We start from the raw sequence: 25,713 nt of genomic DNA, 5'->3' as shown, positions 1-25,713 counted from the left end.
CCTAATTCATTAAAGATGTTGGAGGATATCAAGGATTTGAAGCATGGGACTAATTTTTGTTAAGGCCTATTTCTGTTTTTCAGTGCATGTGTTTCTCCATTATTCGTCACAATAGATCTTCATTTCTCATGCAACGCATAAAGTAATCTACACACGTAGAAAAAAAATCTATAAAAAATAGATTTCTACCATCATCCGGTAGTCAAACAGACAGGAGAAAAAAATGACATTCTTTGGACATTATCAAAATTTCTGATCACCAATAACACGCTACGTTTTTAAGAAATTTTCCACGACCGTTTTCGTTTATTTCAATTACAAACCTACAGTTTTTGATACAGACTCTGATTTGCTCTGATTTGTAAAGGACAAAATAGTCACAAAATGACGTCAACATATTTGTTATAAAAACATACGTGTAATGAGAATAGTAATTTGATATCCACTAAACTTTAGTAAAAAGCAAATAAACAGAAAACAGTGGCGTAGGAAGATGAAACGTGATGGGGGGGCAAAGGTCCTCTATATTTTGTAACCCAACCCGTCGCACCTACAGGAGGAGATTAATTCAACACACAACCATATATACTTTATATACTTTTTTGATATATCATTAAATATAATCCTTGTACACATTTATTGACAGTGGGGTCGCTAAAAGGAAATTAACGAATACGCAAATTGGTCAAATTAGCGTGTGAGCGCCGAAGGCGCGAGATTTTGGGGTCTGGGGGTCGACCCCGGGAAAAAATATTACGATTTAGAATGGCTGAGTTGAGTTTCACAATGTATTTTGATAATTTTGCGAGCGCAAGATTTTGGTGTTTGAGGGGTTCGGGGGTCTCCCCCGGGAAAAAAAATATTACGATTTAGAATGGCTAAGATGAGTTTTACGATGCATTTGGATGAATTTATGAGCGCCCGAAGGCGCGAGATTTTGGTGTTTGGGGGGTCCGTGGGTCTCCCCCGGGAAAAAAAATTACGATTTAGAATGGCTGAGATGAGTTTTACGATGCATTTTAATGATTTTAAAGCGTTCTTACCATGGTAATTTTACGATTTTAAGTAACATGCATTTAGAAATGATAATTGTGATAATTGTGTCGTTATATCATTGTGCAACCCTGCTCGATCTGAACTCAAAATAATAATGAATTAATTGTCTTGCTAAGACATATAAGCAAAGTATAATCTTTTAAGAGACATTTTTTGAAATACAAATGTAGTACGTACAATGTAGAATCCCTTAATGGACATTTTCAGTGTAGTTCATGTGTATTGAATTTCTGCTGTTAAAAGTTTGAACATTATGTGCTTGAACGTTTTAGGAAATGCGCCGCGCAGCGGAAATTTTTTTAGAATGAATAACGCTTCCTACGCCCCTGGAAAAATATTGAAAACTTGTCATCATGCATACAACATGACAGTAGGTCTAGTTGAAAAATGCGCGCGTTAAAAACGAGCATTTGAGATAAGCGCGTTACCTCCCCTTAAATGTAACTTTGACCCGGAAGTACTAAAATAACACACCACGAGTTTTCGATTTTTTCGCGATGGGGAATGTCATTGGAAATACTGCTAAGCGAGCAACCCGATTTGTGAAGAGATTTAACCTCGAGAATCGAGTTAACAAGGTGCTCGAAAAAGACAAACCAGATTTAGCTCCAAGACACGAAACTACAACGAAAATTTTGGATCAATTTGCAGCCGGTAGGTCACGAAAACTTACATAATTCTTGTGTTTTGAACTTCGGTTAAGCCGGAGTCACTCTCCGGCGATAACCAGTCTGATAATCACGTCTGTAGTTGGCAATCAGATGCTAATATAAGCGTTTTGTACATTTTACGAATAATGTAAGATGAATACATATGAATTTAACCCGTCTGTAGGTAATTAAATAAAGCATTATTTGACAGTTCTTGACCTTGAGGTTCTATACTATTTATATAACTGTTGTATAACGTTCAAAAGTGTCTCGTCGTGCTATACCTCTAACATTGTTGGAGTACGTACACAGGTGTCAACATTACTAGTCATTAGTTTCAACCCTTTTATGGGTTAATTATAAGTTAAGCTTATGCGTAGGCCTATAACAGTTAATTTAATACTTTTTTGATTTCTTGAAAAGAAAGAATATGTGCAAGGAGAGGAAAACCTAGCTTCTTTTCGAGCGGGAAACATGGAATGAGACGATATGATACGGAATAGGAGAATACTGAAGTACGGAACAAGATACGGAACACATACAATCAGTGTTTGTCAATTAAAGAACAAGACATATTTTCGACTTAATACTTATAAATACTTATTCATAATGATTTCTTTTTCACACATTCAAGACAAAATATATTTTCCTTTTGAGCCTCCTTGTCGGTCATACCGATACATGCAGGATTAAACTCATTGTTGTAACCATTACAAAACACGTACAGAGTGTGTGTGTCTGGCATTTTACATGTGCAGAACAGTTCAATATGAAGTACATGTTTACATCGTTTCCCATTCTGTGGATATAATGATGGAAATGGTCGGAATTCTTTGTTTTCCAAATAATTAAATAAATGCGAACGCATCTTCTTTCTGTCATATTGCTGTTTGACAGCATCGAGTCCAAATGCAAGCGATACCATATTAGTGATTGCATATAGGCCACAGTCATACCCATTGTTCTTTGGGAAAACGTTGAGCATTTTCACCTGTATTTCCCGTTCTGGTGGGTGTATTAAACTGCATAAAGCCATTGTTTGAATTGTTGGGATATCATTGAAAGCAAAGTCACAAACAGCTATTTCTCCTGACTGACAGTTGATATAAGTAAGTGTTAGCCAGTGTGAAACCCCAGTCTCTCGAATTTATGTTTTTTGAAGTCCAGTTGCACTGCTAACAATGAAGACTCAAATCCTTCTATGTTCGGAAACTGATTGAACGATGGACATCGCAGCATCTATGACTGTTCAATTAAGCCAGCCAAAGGGATTTCTGTCAGTGTTATTGCTATGTCCCTAACTAACGACTTATCAGCCTCGTCTATCTGTACCGGGACTGTTTCGCGATCAGTATCCATCAGTATCGGGGCGGTATCGCGATCAGTATCCATCGGTATCGGGACGGTATCGCGATCAGTATCCATCTGTATCGGGACAGTATCAGAATCAGTATCCTTTTGTATCGGGACTGTATCTGTTTCCATTTGTATCGGAACTGTATTCTGCGGCATCCGGCGCAGCATGCACTTCATAATCGCCTGGTCTTGGTATTTTTCTTCCTGGCTTCTTTCTTTTTTCTCTTGCATTCCTGCGTAGTTGTGTTAGATTATAAACAGACTTTGTTCCAATCCCTACATCCATCTTTAAGTTAAGTTTGACGGCAGTTACATGCAGACAGTTTGGGTTGGCTGGACATGTAAATCTTTCCTTAGGGACTGCATGGGGATTTCCATTCATACCAAGCATTGTGAATGTTCCTAGTTTGCAGTTATAACTTATTCTTTCATTCCTAATCATCTCGTCAGCTTGTGAGAGTTTTGAACTTCCGTCTGATTTGATATAAATAGGAGTAGTATCGGTTAAAACTGATCGGATAGTTTCGATTCAGAAGACTTTTGCAATGATTTTATTATTGCATCTGGAGAAATGTCAGCGGTGTCTGTAATATCATCAAGTTCCAATCTTTGCAGAGTAAAACTTTGGTAGCAACATGTAGTTCCCAACTGTTGCTCTGCCACGTTTGATTTCCTGTGCATAATATTTCTGCAACATCCGAAATGACAAAAGTATTGTGTCAATAGGCACCCCCTTCCATTGCTGAAGATCTTTCAGCAATTTGTTAAAACTTTCAGAAGCATTGGTGGTGATTCCAGAGTATGGGTCAAAAAGATCTAGATTACTGGTATCCATCTCCCATTTTCCGAAAGCGTCTGCACGGGGGTTTATTGTGGAATCAAAGTATTCAGCAAATGGTCGTCTTCACATTGGCTTTACCTTCAATAATCGATCTTCGTACTCTTCTTTTGTGTCGCTTGAAAACAAATTCTCCACCGCATCCATGTAAACTTTCTTATTGACATGGTTTCCATAATGACTGGTTAAGAACCATTTGATTTCACGAAACAAATGGAACCAACATCCAAATTGTTTCACATTTGGTAGAGTTTTCTCAATAGCATTTATAATGCCTCTCTCTTCATCGGTTACAATTGGTACTGGCTTTCGTGTCAACATTTTCAACTTTTCTTTTAACAAGTCAAATAATACAAGATGGTGTTTTTCAAATTTTCTCTCATGTAGCTAGCAAGAATGCTGCTGGGACCACTGGTTTCTCTTTGAAAATAATATGACGGAATAGTATCGGCAATACATAGAATTCTCCCAGAGAAAATGTTGTATCATAGGACAAAAGCTGCCCATTGCCAGGTAAATGAAAAAGATTGTCAAGTTCTTCTATTATGCCTTTTTCACCACATACTGCTAATAAGTCCGGAAAAGTTCTTATTTCCCAAACGAATCCGTTTTCCGAATAGTCCAGCTCATGTAAGTTGTATATGGCATCACTTGTTAAACGTTTCTCATTGTAAATTTGTATCGCAGATTTTGAAGTTGCTTCAATTTTCTTGGTAACTCAGCGATACTAGCGGTTTTTGGTTATGCTACAGTTTCTTTGTAAAGTTTGCGTGGATCTTTATATTGTACTGTTTCCTTTAAAGTGTTCATCACACTTTCCTTTGTGCCGAAGAAAACTTTCCTTTTCTCTATAGCTGTATTCCCATGAGCCCTTGGAACACTCTTGGTACATTACGCCTATGTAATGTATTAACGTTGGTTGTATTCCTTCACCCAAACGCTGATAAACTTCCCTTTTAAATTCTTTTGATTTTCCATTCTCTGTTACCAAGTAGAAGTATGTTTTCCTATACAGAGGTTTCTTTCTTGGCAGTTTGGCACTTCCTTCATTTGACCATCTGTGTCCATCAGCATGCCATTCGTTAAAGTCCCATTATGCTTTCACCAAACTTTGCTAAAATATACATTAACATCCCTTTTGGAAGGTTCTTCATTTGGTTTCTTTCCAATGAAGATAATTACGCAATAATCAATTAGTAAAGAATTCTTAAAATAGAACGGGTTGATTTGCATAGTTAAAAATACCTCGTGTATATGTATATGTTCGATACCCGCATATAGTAAACAAAACAAGCATGGCAGAGACAGAGGGCAGTTTTGAGGAAACGGTGAGCAATACCATATTCTATAATTGTTTTAGTATATTATACATATTAGATTTCACAGATTATAAATGTGTCCTGTCAAAGGTTACATACAGTTTATATAAAGCTTAATACAAAATACGTATTAATCGAAAAATAGTGGATGTAAATAGTGAAATGCATACATGGGGCACCATATGGGGTATTTTATCGTATAAATATAAACACGTGGCCGTGTCAATTTTGGTGATGATCGGTTGATTTTCTTTCCTCTCGTGTAATAATTTGAGATAAATACAGTATTAATCCAAAACTATATATAGATAAATAAATACTATGATACTACTAATCTATTCATAATTTGAGAGTAAGGAGAGCACAGTATATCTAAATACTTAGAACAAACGTAAAGAGGTGGACTAATAGCTTACTATATACATGTATTATAAAACTGCTTTCTATTTATTCTTTGGATATTTTATAACGATATTCGTCTATGAAATATCTGATAGTACATGCATGTACATATAGATGAAAGATCACTGGAATCGACGCTAGTCGAGATACATCAATCTGTATGTTGAGACATGTCTGTATTATATTACTTTGCTTATGATCAACACGGTTACTATATGTAGTATACATGTAAACTTTTTCTGGTATATATTCCAACCGGGTTGGGGGGGGGGCTATATACCGATACCTGTCAAGATTTCATTTCTGTATAATTAACTGATTAAATGTTTCTCGATTACGTTTCGTGCATTTAGAAAAGGATCATTATACATTTCATCAGAGAATGCGTGTATATACATCAACTAGTGATTACCAGGTGCATGAGTCTTAATTATCGTATGGGCATTTTTAAATATAGTCCTACAATTTTATGTACACGGAGCGAATTAAACTAATCAAAGACTCGCATTTATATTAGTACAAACGTCAGTATTAGAGTGAACTAAGGGGATATAAATATTGTCAGACTATTGGAGTTTCATCATTAAAAAGATACAACATATATTATTTTGACCCTTGATACTACCTGGTGGATTATCATTTGCCGTCGGTACGTAATTCTTACATGTACGTAGTAAAAAGGAAAAGGGAATTGAAACTGAAATTTCTCTAATTTCACGAGTGTGCATTCCATTTTACGCTGAACGTGAATTATGTTTATTAGCATTCAGCCCATTTGTTTTCATAGGAAAAGTTCGATTTATGGAGCAAGTCTAAAAGTTTATGCGCTAAATAAAATATGTGAGAAAAAATAGGTTCGTGATGCCTGCTAGGAGTTTACCAGTCTTACTAAAACGGATATTTTTCCCATTTTCTCTTCTTTTAATGAAGGACTGATCCAGGTTTTCTTTAGCTTTTTTGGTACTTTTCCACCAGATCTTCTTTGCTTAATGAACTGTATAGAAATCATTAACGGACTGTTTTTATACTCCATTTCTTAATTAGTACTATTCAATTAAACCAAACTATTCTACATTTTGTACATGCATTCCTTTTCCTGTCCCGTGCATGCAATGAATTATGAGATAAAAAATGAATCACATTGGCATACATATGTGGTTCATGCACTGGTGTTTGGCTCTATAGACATTTTTCTCTCTCTTTATATATTGACACAGTATTACATATACATTTGTACATGTATATATATAGAGAGAGAGAGAAAAAAAAGTCTATAGAGCCAAACACCTGTGGTTCATATACATGTATCTTTACATGTAGCATAAACGTATATTATGTATATATGTTTTGTATGTAGTAATTACAATGTTCATAATAATGATCTTATGCTACAATGTGGATTGTACTCAATTAGTAATTCATGATCATGATCACTTGTCATTGATATATCCGATAATGCCGATATCGTCGTTGACCCTGTTGTCTCAAACACTGGTCTAAGTTTCATGTTCGCGATCGGTCTTCGATGGAGTAGAACATGTAGGCTTTCCAGACTTCGTATGTATGTATGAATACATCGCTGTATTATTATAAAAAGAAACAAAAAGTAATATCTATATAGCTGGTAACGACATGGCGTGTTTGTGTTTACTTTCATTTGTTTACTAGTTTGGCGAGTCACCCCGTGGGAGGCCTCATCAGGTAACACAAACGTACGTGTGTTCGGTTTCGATGTACACATGGTACACAAACGTGTGTTCGGTTTCGATGTACATTTCAATAAAGCTAGATTAGACCCTATAGGCATCTATTATTAGTTATATAGTCAGTTACTGACCCCCTATAAAGGCATAGAGGGTCAGTAAGATTTATAGGGGGCGAGGGCGTAGCCCGAGCCTCCTATACTTTCTTTGTCTGACCCTCTATGCCTTTATAGGGGGTCAGTAACTGACTATATAACGAATTTATCGCATCGAGGACCATTTATTTGTTTCATTAGATCTTTGTTTCCTATTTGTTTTCTCAGGAATCCGATATCAAACCTGAACCATGCTGGCGAAGTATACATCGCCGCATTTTTAAATATTTGGCATACAGTAGGCCTACGTATTTATTTACATGTATGTATTTCTTTCCGGAATCTGCAAATAACTGTATAAGGAACCTGAAGAACAATAATTCGACATTCCTAGTGCATAAAAGGCCTACCTCAATGCGACATCAGACTGGTTGTATATTGAAAGCATCACAAACAAAAGTGACACAAACATCCATCCAACATTTATAGCGCAGACACATGATCATCTCTGCATTCTCGCTGAGATAATCACGTAAAGTAATGCCGATAAATTAGCTGAAGAGTGAGGGTTGATAGATCTAAAGATACGAACCCCTCCATTTGTTTATGGTCGCAGTCAAGAAAACGCTTGAATTCTTACGTTTGACTTTCACCGGGTCATCAACTTTCAAACTGGCGTAGGGGAAACAACTCGTATTTAAAAAAAATGCGTTTCATTTATTTTGAAGTATAGAAACGATTTTAAATGAATTTTTTACTTAAACAATAATAAGTAAAATATATTTTTACGGTAAAGAAATGGTATATTTAGTTGAAGAGAATGTGTTAAAATTTTGAAGCGAGGGCGACAGCCGCCATATTGCACCATAATAAAATTTACTGACCCCCTATAAAGTATTAGGGGGTCACCACGTGACGGCTCTCCGCCAATCATTTGGGGACATTTCTGTCCGAGGTGCGATAAAAATCTTTATTACAAAATACATAAGATCAGCAAATACCATTGTAATTATAATTTTGTTAATTGCTTGCTTTGCACTTTTTGAATAGTTTTAGTCTATGTATGTTTATATAGAAACTACATGTAAATACATGCATGTACAACATGTATTTGTAAGTCCACGCGTGGAATGCATGGGTTCGTAACGTGCAGCCGATCGCGATCGAGCAATGCAACTTGACCGCTAAATTGTCATTGTTTGAAGGAATGTGCACGTGGTGAAGAACGGACCCATGTGTGTTCGCTGACACGTATTTGGCGAGTGTTGAAGTTTGTTAGGGAAATTCCACTTTTTGTGTGCCTACGCATGCGTTCTAGATTGTTTTAGCTCTGGGGCAGAACTACGGATTTCCCCCTCTCCGAAGAGGGGTTTTCTATTGTTTTTTAAAAACATGGAAATGTTGGCCATTTTTTATTAGCGGATATTTTCATAAGGATATATGCTCTACAATTCAGCAAAGTTTGGTACTTTATGACGATATTTTTTCACCCCAAAACATAACGGGGCTTTAACTTCGGCCTGTGTATTGGCTCTAAATACATAACAATAACCTCCGTGTGGACAGAAAAGAACATTTCCTACATATCTGGATCCGTTTTTCAATAATAATTGAACATTTCCGGGCGATAATGATGATTCAACTAACTTCTCGTCTATCTCAGCTTGAGCCATATCGACAATAACATCATAGAAACAATTATGACGTAGCATAACAATTCATCACAAAGCATCCAGTGACACAGTGACATATGTAAAATTATATATATATATATATATATATACTAAAATAATAATGTCATTACTTTATTTTTAACTATCCGTATTGTATCGGAACTTCGTATCGTGTTCCTTATCTTGTTCCGTAATTTAGTATACTCCTGTTCCCTATCGTATCGTTTCGTGTTATAGTCGACCCCTTTTCGGGCATCCTGGGATTAAGTGCATATAAGTTTGTTCATGTATAACCTTGACTATAATTCTACACTTTAAGCTCATAATATTTGCAAAATTTTCTGATGCTTCCTTTTCAAAATATCATTATTTTGGTGCAACACTTAATTTTTAGCCCACCATCATCAGATGGTGGGCTATTCAAATCGCCTTTCGTCCGTGGTCCGTCGTCCGTCCGTCCTTCCGTCCGTCCGTCCGTCCTTCCGTCCGTCCGTCCGTCCGTCCGTCCGTCCGTCCGTCCGTCCGTCCGTCCGTCCGTCCGTTAACAATTCTTGTTACCGCTATTTCTCAGAAAGTACAGAAGGGAGCTTTCTCAAATTTCACATGTAGGTTCCCCTAGGGCCCTAGTTGTGCATATTGCATTTTGGGACCAATCGGTCAACAAGATGGCCAACTGGCGGCCATCTTGGATTTTGATAGTTAAAGTTTGTTACCGCTATTTCTCAGAAAGTTTTGAAGGGATCTTTCTCAAATTTCACATGTAGGTTCCCCTAGGGCCCTAGTTGTGCATATTGCATTTTGGGACCAATCGGTCAACAAGATGGCCGACTGGCGGCCATCTTGGATTTTGATAGTTAAAGTTTGTTACCGCTATTTCTCAGAAAGTACTTAAGGGATCTGTCTCAAATTTCACATGTAGGTTCCCCTAGGGCCCTAGTTGTGCATATTGCATTTTGGGACCAATCGGTCAACAAGATGGCCGACTGGCGGCCATCTTGGATTTTGATAGTTAAAGTTTGTTACCGCTATTTCTCAGAAAGTTTTGAAGGGATCTTTCTCAAATTTCATATGTTGGTTCTCCTAGGGCCCTAGTTGTGCATATTGCATTTTGGGACCAATCGGTCAACAAGATGGCCGACTGGCGGCCATCTTGGATTTTGATAGTTAAAGTTTGTTACCGCTATTTCCCAGAAAGTACTGAAGGGATCTTTCTCAAATTTCATATATAGGTTCCCCTAGGGCCCTAGTTGTGCATATTGCATTTTGGGACCAATCAGTCAACAAGATGGCCGACCGACTGACGGCCATCTTGGATTTTGATAGTTAAAGTTTGTTACCGCTATTTCTCAGAAAGTACTGAAGGGATCTCTCTCAAATTTCATATGCATGTTCCCCTTGAACCCTAGTTGTGCATATTGCATTTTGGGAGTGATCGGTCAACAAGATAGCCGACTGGCGGCCATCTTGGATTTTGATAGTTAAAGTTTGTTAACACTATTTCCCAGAAAGTACTGAAGGAATCTTTCTCAAATTTTATATGTAGTTTCCCCTACGACCCTAGTTATGCATATTGCATTTTGGGACAGATCGGTCAGCAAGATGATCGACAGGTAGCCATCTTGAATTTTGATAATTGAAGTTTGTTACTGCTACATATCTCAGAAAGTACTGAAAAGATCTTTCTCAAGGTTCATATATAGTATGTAGTAAAAGTTTGAAAAGCAGGGAAAAGATCCCTCTTTCTGTTGTCAGACATAGATCATTCTTTGGTGGGCGCCAAGATCCCTCTGGGATCTCTTGTTATGAATTAAGTTATTTCCCTCTTTGTTCTTACCAAAACGGCAACAAAAAATTTGGCTTTCTTATAAAATAACACTGCTTTTTCAATTCTCAAAAAGTATGGAACGGATAATTATGCAAATATTACGAGCTGAAAATGTGGACAATTCTCTATAGGCATGCCAATTTTGGTTAAATTCCATCAATAGATGAGATCAGGAAAATTAAAAAAAAACCCAGAATATATAGGAAATAAAACAACAGTGACGAATGCTTATGTCCCATGACTGTATCATTATCAATCAGTTAACAATCATTGATGTACATAGCATCTCAGTTATATGTGTTCTTTGCTTGAGGCAAATTAAAATTGATTATTATTTCAGTCTTATGTAATCTTCATTATTTAATGTAATCACAGACAATCCTGAACTGTATGAGGAACAGAAGAAGAAAGATGAAGATCTGCATGAAAGACTAAAACAGATTCGACTGGAATCATCAGGAAACCTACCAGAGGTAACTTTTGTATAATAAAAAGGACCCAAATTGAGGGAATTTTTATTCCTGCTCTTAATGATAATTAATGTTCAGATGAAAAGAATAATCAAGCTATTAAGATAATCCAGGTTTGCCTTTGTTTGTATCACACTGTCACAGATTGTCATTAAATATACTGTTGCATCCACCTTGTCTTAAAGAAGGTGATGTTTGGACTGCAATCATTGTAATATTTTGTATACTTTGATGTAAGAAAGAATTTTTTGAAAGATAAACTCCTGTTTTGATCTGTTTTGGTAGCAAAGCTGATTTCCACAATGTTAATCTATTTTCTGTATCAATATTATTCATAATTGTACATTATTATATGCTCAAATCTAGATTTGAGTTTACTGAAGATCGACAAGCTGCTCATTAAAAAACATAAGTAGTAGAGAAACCTCATATTCACCGACTTAACATTATCAGCCTTGGCTCTATTACCTACATATCATTAAAAAAATGTTGATTCAAATTCTCATTTGGATTGAAATCTTTCATGAATTTGTATTTTGCATACCGCATGCTTTTTCTTTGTAGATTGAAATCTTTCATGAATTTGTATTTTGCATACCGCATGCTTTTTCTTTGTAGATAAAATCTCGTCGTCTACCTGAACGTGACCGTATGAATGAGCCAAAAATATCAGGATACAGAGGTTTTCTAGATCCACAGCGTGTACCAGAGGGGAGACTGTCGCTTAAAGACGCAATGAAAATCCTTACTAGAGTTCAAGAATCTCCCATTTCAGACCAAAGTGCAGTAAAAGATATAGCGAAAGAATATAAACTAGATCAACTGCATGTGCAACAGTTATTAAGAAATTTCAAATCTCTAGAGATGAAATTTCCAGATGCTTTAAAGAAGAAATATCCTAGTCTTGCCGACGATTTGGCAAAAGCTGCAACTAAAAGTTTGGATGATTGGTCTTCTGGTATAAAAGAGTCCCAGGAGGCTGCAGGAAGTTTAAAAGCTGAATATACCAGAAAGACCAGACGTGTTCCAAAAATTGAGGACGATTCAGAGACATATGATTGGACAGAAACTAAAAGGGAGCTCGGTGTAGAAAGCAATGACTCGACTAGTAAACAAAGTAACAAAGGGGAGACAACTGGGAATGTTTCTGATGTACCGAAGAATAAATCTTGATAGTTATAAAGGAAAGTGTATTGACTGACAATTTGAAAAGTTTGTTGACAGCACATTATCATTATTTCATGGATGTGATATCATTGATGTGTATTTATAGTTTAATTAAATATCTGAACAGTTGTTAACAATTGTCATTAAAATTTGGAATTATGGAAGCTGTACAAGATGTTGATCTGAATTCTTATTGTCAAAATGGTTTTAAAGCATGTACAGGACACAACAAACTCATATACAAATGTTCTGCAAGAAGTGGTCCTGGTGTTCTGACACATTACCACTATCCCTCCACCTCTGGGAGTTCAAATCCAACACAGCATTTGCCAGGTATTAGCTGTAGGTTGGTGGTTATTCTCAGGGTACTCTGGTTTTCTTAAATAGCCCTGGCTTTTAATAAGACAATCTTTGTAGTTCTCCGATATTGTAGCGATAGGCTTAAGATATGGTAAGGGAATAATGACAAACAAGTTTAATTATATTTGTAATATTTATTATTTTTCACGTTGATATTTCTTGCTTTTCCTACAGCGCTATGTAGAAAGATTTAACACCAAGGCAGACAATGTACACACTTGTAATATTGAATTGTATATCAGAAATTTGACACTGTCAAACTACAGCTTACAGACCCTAGTCAGTGCCCAGTCGCCCCATTACGACAGGGGGAAAGTGATGGCGTACTGTAAATGTATTTAGTAAAAGATTTTACAATAACACTGAGAAACTAAGGACTTATTCAACAAAATTAAATATAGGTATCCGCTTAAATTGATATATCTATCACAATAAATGGATATTATGTCAATGGTTACTATTGTTGAAGAACAGTTACTACCACCACTGGAATCATTTTTGTTTGCTTTTGGATTATATGACATGATGAACTTTGACCTGGAATATTTTTGTAATCATTTGGTTCAATTCATTCTGATGTGTTGATATTTATCTACAACACCATGATAAAACATTCATGGACAATAGGTCCGATGTCGAATATGATGCATGTATTGCCTTCATTTTATGAATTTTGGTGAATCAACCATAGGATATTTTGTCTATTTGTGAAATACAGAAAAACTTATTCTGTCACCTTTAATCGCAATCAAATTTGCTATGGAAGCCAGAATTTGAATAGCTAACACTGTCGCAAAATCAGCATTAACAATTTGATTCTTGATTCAATCTTGAACAACTGCTGTTAAATGTATTTTCTTCTCTTTTAGAAGTGATACACCCTAGGTCTTGGGAGACCTATATCTATAGAGATAGGAAGAACAAGCAAGAGAATACCATAGGCAGGGAGATAACTGGTTTACAATGGGGAAATAACAGGTTTACAGTGTATAAGGGGAGATAATACATGCTTACAAAGGGGAGGTAAGTGACAAACAGTAGGAACACTTAACAGTAAAATATTATATTGCATCAAATTCTTCTATCTCCCTGCCTGTACATGTACCTCCCCCGAAATAAAACCATTTCACACATGCAAAACTTAAATCCCTGCCAAAAAAAAAAAAAATTCCTCTCAAGATGGGTTTTACGAGACAATTACACTACATATCCCGTAGATTTTCTCATTAACTTAATGAGAAAGTCAGGTGAAGAAAGCAAACTCTTCTACAAATATTTTGGAACTAAACTGTTAGAATAGATGTTAGTACATTTTGTCATAACCAAGATTTACTGTTAATGATTGAATGTAAATATTACTTAATTGGCACAATATGATGCATGTTGCTAATTTCGCAGAATACAGTGATAAGGACGAGGCTTCGAAGATTGCATACACGCCTCTGGGTTAATTATAACCACACAACTGATGAACAATATGGTGAGATCAAGGATGTTGACGATTTATGTGCAAACAATGAGAACAGCTCGAGTTTTAAGAATGGAATGTTGGTAAGGATTCCTTATGCAGCCGAGTTGATAAAAATGGCAGTAGATACACATATATAAACAGTCTCTCCTAACCTAACATTAACTAATATATCCATACATAGATATTAATGTCATTATAGCATTTCATGTGAAATATCCTGATATTCAAATGAGAAATTCTCTATCATTCAGAAAAATGATATCAAATAAGGTTACCATGACCAAATGTTTATGTGAACAAAATGCTAAATGCCATAAATCTTGCTTTACATCATGGTAAAATCCATATTAATCATAATTTCCTTGAAACAATTTCCTTGAAATAACATCATATCAGTTCAATTTTTACAAAATTTCATAGCTATACATAGTACATGAAAGCTTTTGAGTTAATTACAGATATAGCACTTCATATTAATATTATCATTAATGAAATCAACCTGAACTGATTTTTCTGCCTGTTGAAGCACTTGCTGAAGATAATCATAATTATCATTTATAAATTACAACAAAATGTAATAGCACACCTGATGCAAATCTCGGGTAAATTTATCTCACCTGCTATCAGATCTAGAGACTACAATAATTTACCTGCATCATGATTTTCTGGTGTATAACACCAGTAACAAAACAATTTCCCATGCAAATTAGAATAACAAACCAAATCAGTAACTAGTGGTTGGTTTACATGCCATGGTTTACCTGAAAACGACACTCATAGGTGTAAATATCAACACATAATTCCGCAACACTGAAGACGCCAATACATCTACACATATAACTTACACTCATGTCTATAAACATCAAACTGGTCTGATGTTAGCTATATATAGTAGTCAGGCTATACATTATAAGGTACACAAACTGTATATATATAGGACCAATTATATACTAAACCAAATATTTGCATCCAATCACATAACCATTATTATCAATATGCTTTGCTTATACATTTTGTGCTTCTGTACAAACAAAAATATTGTTACACAGTTGGGTAAGGAATGTATTTTGACACAAATTTAATGATCGCTCACGTTACTAATTAATCGGTAACTATTATATAATTAAAGGGCGTTTTCAAAGCCTTATCATGATTATTTAAAAGAAGAAAAGAAAAATCTTTAAAACAAGACAAGCAGATAAGTGTGAGTGGTGATGGGAGTTACAAATATAGTAATTTTCTATAGAAAATTAGCATTTTGTGTCTTAGGTGACAAAAACAAAGCAGGAAAAACAAAGAGTTTACAGAAACCTCGCACTAATTCGGTTAAATATCGTAATAATAATTGAAAGATTTATGTACAAAATAAACACAACCCATATATATATGATTATGATTCTCGCATACACCATATATGTATATATATTATATGTATCACATAGTAGTTCAGTCACTTTCGTTCGTAACCATTCATACTGTTCATGTTAGGTGCGCAGACCTGTGGGGACATCATTCAGTCCACACATCACCATCTACTCGTACCCCTATATGGTATAAGACCAATTCTTCTTGGGCGTATTACTGTACAGTCTAGGGGGTTCCTACTGGCTGTTAAAGCTTACAGTTTACAAACCACCAGGGTGTAACTACCCACACCAGGGAATAAATTTGTTTTAAATGCTCTAACCTTACAGCTGATATGCCACCAGGGCGTACTTACTTAAAGTTCCGATGTGCATTTAACATATCACCAAATATTATTCCAAATATACATTTGAAACATCATCATGATTTATTCACGGTGAGCTCCCCCTCATCTCTATAGTAACACACTATCAGGGTGTGCTCGAAGTCAAGCATACCTAACCAAAGTTCCTACTGAGTATGCCACAAACCACCCAGGCATACGACTGCTCACCCTAACTGTACAATAATAAACTTTAATCAGATAACATGTTCATATTTGAGCAGTTTTATAACCAACCGCCAAGGTCATTCATATGTGTTTTGTTTTTGTGACATTGTTAAGTACCTATGGTGAATTTAAAACTGAACACTGCCCCCACAAGCGAGACATTCGCCTGTTATACAGAATTGCACATTTATAAAAGTTACCTCACACCCATGACTAGTTCTGGTAGTGTGATTGGCACGTCTCTCATACATGTATCAGTAACTGGTACAACATGTCACTCTCCCGTCAGTAAAACCTGCATGTTGGGCGACTCTTAAACTAAAGTCAAACTACGCCAATCACAGATGCACACAGTAAAACCTAGCCTGTCTATATTACACCTATACACACACATTACATTAATAATTACGCAATTTGATTTTTCCTATAAAAAGAAATAATGACACAGAGGAGTGGCGACGAATCCATCGTCGAACGTATACAGTCGTGATGCCGTGGCGATGGAATTATACAAGGTGCTGTTGCAGCTTCTATGGTTACACTGGTGAGCATACGTGTCTGAATGGCAAATACGTAGCCATTGTGTATGCTTTCTTGGTAATAATACATTACTACTATGTACAGACATTGAAGGTTTGTGAAACACTGACGACAATTTGATCCCATCATTATATACACACTACGTCACATTCCACTGAACTCTGTCACAGCCTGTTTCCTCCCTAGTTTGTAAGAAGTGTACCTGTGGGAGAGACACATGTACAAGCTCATTCAAAATATGAGATACAGCAAACAAACGTGACAAAGGACTTTTGTCTATTAACTGATCCACCCCTGAAAATTCACAATGGACTGTCCTAGTCTTGATTTAGAAGAGCCTAAATGTGCCTTCAGAGGTAAGCGAGTTATGTTAAACCAAAAATCTGTATTTCCAATTGATGACATTATGAGATTATCTTTTATATACTATTTTTTTTTTAGAATGAAAGAATCATCAACCTATGGCAAGCAAATGAATAAATTATCAATTATTTCATTTCTTAACATTTCCAACAAAACTTTTGAGTAAAAACAGGTGGATAGCTAGTAAGAGTAACATACCACTTCTCACAATAAACTAATCTCATAACGTGCCAAACGGATCATTTTGTTGTTGACCAGTCGGGGGTCGCGGCTGCTGCATCATTCCCATTGGCTGCATTCCTGTACCATACATATTTGGCTGCATGCCCATAGCTGGCTGCATGCCCATAGCTGGCTGCATTCCCATTGGTTGACCCATCGGCATTCCCATTGGGCGGGGTTGTCCCATCATACCAACTGGTTGCTAACAAATGAATCAATATTCAATAAAAATCTGAGAAATGAATGAAAGATGTAATTCAACGGAAAATAGTTAAGGAGTTCATATATAAACATCACAATTATCCTATTTACCAAACAAAATGCTACAGTGTGTACCTACCATCATAGGCTGTGTTTGTGCTCCCATGTTGTAGCCCATACTCGGCTGAGCCTGAAATGTATAACAATAATTTTCTTATTCCGGATTCAAACAAGGCAGGACAAAAAGTACTCATTAACTGACCAATCTGTTTAATTGACCACAAACTGTTGAACTTAACTGACCATTGGGTTATTTGGAGCGAAGCCTGGTTGATTCCACGTGGTTGTTGAGGAGGCCATTGTTGGCTGAGTCTGCCAGTTAGCGCCTCCAGTCTTCTTCTGTTCACCCTTCGGCTGCCATTCGTGTTGTTGTCTGCAACAAATCATATTCATCACATTTTTGTTTTTACAAATGCAAACAAAATCTTCATACAAAAGTGTATGCTTGCACAAACGTTATGTATTTATCTTTTTAAAAATAGAAAAAAACAATATTTTTTAAAGGTGTAATTTTTCATTTTGTGGAAATTGTTGCCTTGCTGATTACGCTTTCATAAAATTTTGGCAAATACATCCAAGTGCAACAAATAGAAATGTTGATACCTAGATAATCAGAAAATAGATACATAGCGCAAATTCAAAGTAATCAAACGATGAACTGTTGGCAATTTCTTTTTAATTTTTTTAAACCACACATAAATTATCCACTTTTACAATATCACATGGTCTTTTTAAAACAGGTGTTATAATGAAGATTTTTGGAGTATGAATACAACCAGAGGCAATATTTAACCTTAATTGAGGCATTATATGCCAGATGGCACACAAAGAGATCAGGAATGAGACCCTGACCTTTGAACTCTTCTATGGTCACGTTTCTACCTACTTTTTGACCTGTTGAGCAGGACCATTGATATGGAGATTGCCAGCCAGTTGGACCAGACTTGTGTTCAGATCTGGCTGTATCAATTTCTCCTGTTTCTTCTCCTCCGTCTGATTCTGTCCTTTGGGCTGTAGTACTTCCCCAAAGGCATCAAACCCTGTTAACACAACACAAACAATGGTAATGATAGGATCGCCTCAATACTATACAAAGGGAGAACACTCGTTCTGATCAGCCATAGACAATGACAGTATGAAACCATCTTCTAATGAAGATTCGTACACTGGCTGACCTGGATAATCTTAATTGTTAACAAATGTAAATAAAATATTTCAAAATACTAAATTAATTATCCTTCTCATTTGATTAACACAATGAAACAAACACAAAGACTCATTAAAAGACTTTGTGATGGTAAACTACTTGGTTTTTGTTTATTCTGTTAATTCTGAGCTTTAACATAGAAATTCTAGCATTGTCAAAAATAGTTACATTTGTACCTATAAATTAATTAAATACATGTATAAACCAAGACTACAGGTATACTCTTGTACATGTAAAGACTTAATTATGGACAAAAAAGTGTAAAATGTTCTTAAATAAAGATAACTGTTCATGCAAAATCCTGCTGAAAAAATGAAATGTCATGGAGACTTTTGTACATTTGTTCAGATAAATACAGACAGTAACAGGTAAAACATATACAGTTACAGGTAAAACATAGTCAACAGACATGTGTGAACCATAATCCACAGTTACAGGTCAATTAAAATATTTACTTCTAGGTAAAACAGTCCATTGTAACATAACAGTCTTAGGTAAAACAAAGAAATCATTTAAAGGTAAAATTTTGTCAAATGTTATCGGTAAAATTGAGTTACAGTTACAGGTTAAAGATAGCTACAGTTACAGGGGGAAAAAGTCAAATATATCGGTAAAACCCTGTCTACCGTTCCTGCCAAAACAGTCCACAGTGACAGGTAAGATTGTCAATATAGTTACAAGTAAAACATAATGCTTATATAATTACTGGTAAAGCATAGCTTGTTTCTACTTGACTAAGCCATTCTATATCTGCTGGCATTGGACAGACCCGACACACAATACTGCTACATCTACATGCATAACAACAACATTATATTTCCATTGCAGTTTCAAGAATAAAGACAGCGATGTTACTGCCTTTAGTTTATGTCTTAATAATACAACCTACTTCAGGATCAGCTCACATCCAAAATCACAGATTTATTTGAAGATTTGATATACTTAAATTTTTAGTTAATATCATAGAAGCTTGGGTATGTGAAGTTTGGATATGTGTCAATCTGCTGTAAACTCTGCTGTATAGTACCATTTTGGTTGCAGCAATTAATCATAACACAGTCATAAGATTTTGAAAATTGACCTATCCCACACCCCCTGATTAAAATTGACCTATCCCACGCCCCCCTGATGAAAATTGACCTATCCCACACCCCCTGATGAAAATTGACCTATCCCACACCCCCTGATGAAAATTGACCTATCCCATGCCCCCTGATTAAAATTGACCTATCCCACGCCCCCTGATGAAAATTGACCTATCCCACGCCCCCTGATGAATGGTATCAAATAGAGTACAAACTACATGCAGTGGGTGTGTATATAGAAGTGATATCAAGCATGATAATCATAATATAGGAAACGTGAAACATAAACACATTCTTTCTCGTCATTTTCCAGATGTATTGTAATACAAAAGATTTTTAGAATTTTTGTTTATTGGTCCTTAAAGCAAAACTAAAATGAAAATTCAAAATAACACATTAAAAATAAGCAATATTTTTTCAAACAATATGCATTCTGCTTTCTTTTTAAGAGTTATATCCCCTGACAGGAAATAGTTATATCCACTGTTGGGAAAGAGTTACATCTTTATGGGATACAATTTTAACCCCTGAAAAGAAAACGTTATATCCCCAGACAGGAAAGATTTACATCCCCTGACGGGAAAGAGTTACATCCCCTGATGTGAAAGATTTACATCCCCTGACGGAAAAGAGTTACATCCCCTGATGTGAAAGAAACATCCCCTGAAGGGAAAGAGTCATATCCCCTGATGGGAAGAAATGCTGGTGATGTTTGTCTTTGATGAACAGGACACAACACAACAATTAGGTACAGATATTCTATCTACTACTCTCTCTACCAGTTATATATCCATATTGATGGCAGTCTACATGTTATATAACAACTACAGGGTAGTTTTCTCTGGATAATTTGATGACAAAAAGAAAAACATCAAAATCAACTAAACTGGGAGTGACTGTAACAAAATCATTAGGGTACACATGTAGTAAACATCTCTGTTCTGGATAAAAATAACTGTAAAATAAAACTGGGATGGGCTATTTGATCACCTGATCCTTGGTCCGAGTTGGACGAAGGGGAGGGGCTTGTCCTACCTACAGCTGCCATGGAAACAAGAAACAATCAAGCATTAGCATCTATATTTATATCACTGTTGTCTGTAAATTTGTTTTGGTTTTACAGAGTTTCAAAAAAAATCTACAAAGACTGAAATATCAAACATTTTTTATCCATATCCTGATCAGTTTTGAAAATCTTATTTAACATTTTGCATCCAACATTTAATTACTGAAGTTTTTGCTATTTCATCTAGACAATTGTAATTCTGTGAAAAGGAATGAAGGAAGGTTCCCGTATCAATCTCAAAATGAATTTTATGGACAATCAACGTACACACTGCTGTGAAAACTGCACTCTGAAAACTTGTGTATATTTGGTTAGTTCCTAGTTATATTATTTCCAAACAGACCCGAACAGTAGAATCACAAAATGTGTTTATATTCCTGTAGACAGTGCCCTACCTTGTTCCATAAAATTTGGAGTGAGACTCCTGTGTTGGAGAGCTTGAAAAGATATATATACAACATGTAAATGTCAGAGGTGAAAATACTTCACAAGGGAGGTAATCTAGAAGGGAGATAACTTACTTCACAATCTTATACGAGAGATAATAAACAATGGGAGACCATTTATAAATGGAGATAACTTTATCAATATACTTCTCAATCTTAGTCTCTGTACATAACTGGAGAGACAGCTGCAATAACAAGATTTCTTCACTACTTTCACAAAAAAGTACTTCCACTGAAAATACATGCAATTGTAACTGCAAAAATAACTACCGGTATGAAACTGTCAATTAGCATGACAATTACTAGACACATCCATGTTCATAGGCCAGTTTATAAAAGAGCATTGATACCAGATTGTTCCTTCATTAGGCTTCTTTAAACAATTACCAAAAACTAAAGTGTGTAACCACTGGAAGGTACAATACATACAATGTATCAACCATAGAAAGAAACAAATGAACATATATCTTTTAAACAGAAAAAGAAACCTTAAAAAAACCCAACAGAACTGATAGAAGTTAAAAGTACCCACCTGGGCTAGCTGGCATTGTCATCTCAGGAAATGCTAGTGACAAAAACACAGAATGTCACTACCAGATCAGATAATGTAAAGCAAAAGTTTTCGTTCTGGAGAGATCATATCATATTGAACTGTAAACGTTCATTTGTAGCAAGAGAAAGTCAATTTATATTTCTCATTGTGGTTAATTTTTACCATGAATTTCACAAATACTTATATGTATAAATGACATATTGTTCTGTTGACTGAATCGTAAACATGACAGTAGATAATTGCTTATGTATGAAACAGATGAACAATATGACAACTTATAGACAATGTCACCTGTCATTTTTGACAAGCAGCTTCTGCATTCAAGCTACAATTAGCAGAATTTCAAGAAAAATTGATAATTCGGAATATCATCTTGCATTTAAAAGGAAATAAAAGATTAAACAAATATTTTAAACACTTCAAAGATATATAGTATGAAACATAGCATGAATATGAGTCCATTATTGTCAAGAGTAAAGATGAATATGATTTCATAAATTCACAAGAGTCTAGGTAACTATGACTCCTGAAATTAATACATGCATGATAAATATAGGGCACACCAGTTATGACTGGAGTTCGGGCTGGAATACAGTGACACACAACTAGATGGACCCCTGGAAATCTGTGTTGGTTAGATACAGAAATAAACACAAAGAAATACAAGTGATTGTCTTCAGCATTTCATGCATATCCATAGATATTTGATATAAGTCTTAAGAAAACTCAGAAAAATAAGATATTTGATACAAGTCAAACGGAAATCAGGAAAACTATATTTAGGATAAGGATCTTGTGAAGAGACAATTGTTGTGAACATCCTTCAAATAAAATCAAAACATCAAACTAAACACCATTAAAGCATATAGTTCATCTACGTAGAACAAAAACGTCTAACATCTCTTTGAACTAAATGTGGACCCTGAAAGTGCTCATGGCTGACATGGTGACTTCCTAATCCCAAACAAAATCAAAAAGGGACACCAAAACTCAATAGATACCAAAAACACCTTCCTAGTTATTGATATACCCATCTTCAAATTTCACAACATTCCTTTTTTTCTTTTTTTCCTTGAAATAAAAGTTTCATAAAATGTTTTTTGTTGGCTCATTAAAACTGACCATAAGATCATGTTTCTTTCTTTTTACTTAAATAATAAAATCCTAAAATAGTGAAATTCTCTAATAACCTAGTGTCCAGTTTATATTAAATTGTATTGTTTAAGCTCAAAGGTACACTTGAAATAATTAACGAAAATTAGCTCAAACTGTCTGGAATACAAATCATTTTCATGATACAAATTGAGATTAACCGCAGTTTCACAAAAGGAATGTTGTGATGAAGTACACGTAAGGTATCTACATCTACATACCGTGGTACATCTCACGACAATAATAACCAAACCTTGTGGGCTGGTGCCCAGAATTTGTGCCCCTTGCATCTGCATTGGCATACCCCCCAAAGCCCCTCCTGTACCAGTTAAACTGGACAGGTCGCCCCCACAACTACTTGTGGTGCCCCCGAGGGCCAGAGAGTCCAGGGGATCGAGTGGTTCCTCCTCGGGTGGGACCGTAGGGGCTGAACAGAGAAAGGCAAAAACAGATGATGGCTAATGTATTGGACAACCCAGCATGTATCAAGAAAGATATGACATTTGAAATGTATCTAAGGTCATAATATGATATTATAATGATTCTTTGGCCTAATGAAGAAATGCTGATTTTACATGTAAGTATCACAAAAGACAATATTTAATCTTGAAAGCTTTATAAGTCTAGTGGTGGTTGAAAAGAATATCCATTAAATAACACAATTTACATGGTTTGCTCTGAAAAAACCCAATACACCTATCTGGGTTTTGAATACATTATCTAATGTGTAACAATGTACAGGAAAGCATTCTTTACTTACCAACATCTTTAAACTACACATAATATTTGACAAATTATTTGTCCATACTGTTAATATTGCTAACACAGACCTTATACAGATGTACATATTTGTACTTGTATTTGAAGGGATGCAATCTCTATACATTAATATACCCATTTTTCAGGAATAATCTTTTTAAACAGACTAAACAAAAACTGAATAGAAGAATGTGTTTATGATACTATGAGAAACAACCACATCAGACTAGTGGTACTGTGACAGCAGTGACAGAATGATGAAGATGTACTCTGAGAAAGATTTGAGTCAAAGCATGTACATCTGTTAAGGAAGACAATACAATGACAGAAAGTACAAATTGTATCTCAATACTTCTATCTACACTAAGCATCTATTGTTGAACACCAACATTTTTACCAATTTTAACTACGGTAAATTAGCATTCCTTTAACTGAATAATTCTGTCTGATATTTTTTTTTTCCATTTTTATTTGAAATTAAGGAAGATAGATATTTTTTTATTTTGCAGATGAGACAAGCTACAGGCACTAAAGAACATCTAGTCAAAGCTAGTAATATAAATATTCCACACAAAAAAAGAAAAAAACAACAACATTTTTCACCCCATTTTACCCTGCAATGTTATAATGGACTCTTCCTGTGTTTGAATTGGTAAAGTCCAAATATGTATTATTTATATATATCATATTATATTTCTTTGGCCAATAAGGCGGCCATTTACATCTATCAAGTCCTAAGCCAGACCAAAAAGGGTATTCTCGTTTTTGTTCAAATCAAGGAGTACCGTGTAACCTGCTGGCTATTGCAAAGACAATATTTTCCTAATTTTGCAGGTCATTGCTATGACCGTGAAAATTTGATCTGTGAAATATTGAGAAATGGTTGAATCGTATAAATATGCTGAAAGTCAGGTATCAAAAAATTAAAATCAATGAAATTTGAATATTTCAGTTTTAGCTGAAAACCGTGAAAAGTTTGACACATGTAAATAACTGGCTTTACGGTAATGTATTTTATTAAGCATTAGGTCTTGTTATTATCTGAGAAATGTGAGTGTAACAGGATTATTAGGCCTTTTGTATCTCAACAAACAACTGTAACAGCAAGTCCACAAAATTACCAGTATATGTTGTTCTAATGGTGAACAGGGACAAATCAACAAATGAAAATAGATATTATACACAGATATAAATATATATTACAAAAAAAATCACATCTAAAGAAAATTAGGAAAGGTTATCTCAATGAACTGTTTCTTCAGTTAACCATAGAGAAACCCACAGCAAAACAGTAGAGCTAGCATGTTAATTATAGTTTCTGACTGGCCACTGAGAAGAAGTACTGCCTTACGTTACGTTAACTATTGATGTTGTACAGTATCAACTGAAGCTGATTTAGAATGGTTACGGAAGGCAGTACCTGATTGTCAGTACAAAGCTACACAACTTGAAAACTTTAGATAGTTAGCTCTGGCAGTCATCGACTTACAAGGGAACTGAGGGCTGGTAGTCATGGGTGCTGTTTAGGAAAAATAAACAAACATATATAACGTCTTTATCTAATTACGTATTATGTGAATGGCAGAATCTCACATGTCAATGCTATCAATTTAAAAACATTTGTTCAGATCTGGGATAAAATTTACATTTCATATTTGATTATTTTTGGTTGTTAGATCTCATAACCCATTAAAATCTGAACAAATGTTTTTGCAATATACTTTGATGCATACAAACATAAACTATGTATACATATCAC

General features: G+C 35.3%; 2 protein-coding genes across 15 annotated transcripts in view; one reads left to right on the top strand and one right to left on the bottom strand.

Moving 5' to 3' along the window:
* Positions 1 to 1,515: 1,515 nt before the first annotated feature.
* On the top strand, positions 1,516 to 12,727 carry LOC138324708 (NADH dehydrogenase [ubiquinone] 1 alpha subcomplex assembly factor 4-like). Its single transcript, XM_069269769.1, has 3 exons — positions 1,516 to 1,710; positions 11,293 to 11,390; positions 12,006 to 12,727. Exons 1-3 carry the CDS (start codon positions 1,554 to 1,556, stop codon positions 12,558 to 12,560), a joined length of 810 nt encoding a protein of 269 aa, XP_069125870.1. The 5' UTR covers positions 1,516 to 1,553; the 3' UTR covers positions 12,561 to 12,727.
* Positions 12,728 to 13,028: 301 nt separating this feature from the next.
* LOC138324628 (phosphatidylinositol-binding clathrin assembly protein LAP-like) overlaps positions 13,029 to 25,713 on the bottom strand; it is a 65,454-nt gene continuing 52,769 nt past the window's right edge. For 4 of the 14 annotated variants that reach the window (XM_069269670.1, XM_069269671.1, XM_069269669.1 and 1 more), the window contains 9 exons: positions 23,449 to 23,622; positions 22,023 to 22,055; positions 21,440 to 21,481; positions 20,969 to 21,019; positions 18,573 to 18,726; positions 17,930 to 18,059; positions 17,766 to 17,816; positions 17,402 to 17,627; positions 13,029 to 17,042 (listed from right to left, as the gene is read on the bottom strand). In XM_069269670.1, the coding sequence (XP_069125771.1) occupies positions 17,424 to 17,627; positions 17,766 to 17,816; positions 17,930 to 18,059; positions 18,573 to 18,726; positions 20,969 to 21,019; positions 21,440 to 21,481; positions 22,023 to 22,055; positions 23,449 to 23,622 (839 nt within the window). In that variant the 3' untranslated portion in view covers positions 13,029 to 17,042; positions 17,402 to 17,423. Of the gene's footprint in view, positions 17,043 to 17,401; positions 17,628 to 17,765; positions 17,817 to 17,929; positions 18,060 to 18,572; positions 18,727 to 20,968; positions 21,020 to 21,439; positions 21,482 to 22,022; positions 22,056 to 23,448; positions 23,623 to 25,443; positions 25,474 to 25,713 lie in introns of all 14 variants that reach the window. The other 10 variants (XM_069269723.1, XM_069269729.1, XM_069269739.1 and 7 more) reach the window with 5 other exon arrangements.

This window comes from Argopecten irradians, chromosome 1 (genome assembly GCF_041381155.1).
Source record: "Argopecten irradians isolate NY chromosome 1, Ai_NY, whole genome shotgun sequence".
Taxonomy (NCBI): Eukaryota; Metazoa; Mollusca; class Bivalvia; order Pectinida; family Pectinidae; genus Argopecten; species Argopecten irradians.
This window is presented reverse-complemented; position numbering and strand designations above follow the sequence as displayed.

Coding starts and splice junctions, on each gene's coding strand:
- LOC138324708 (XM_069269769.1), top strand. CDS start 1,554: ATGGGGAATGTCATTGGAAATACTGCTAAGCGAGCAACCCGATTTGTG. Junction 1,711..11,292: donor TTTGGATCAATTTGCAGCCG/GTAGGTCACGAA, acceptor ATGTAATCACAG/ACAATCCTGAACTGTATGAG. Junction 11,391..12,005: donor CATCAGGAAACCTACCAGAG/GTAACTTTTGTA, acceptor TTTTCTTTGTAG/ATAAAATCTCGTCGTCTACC.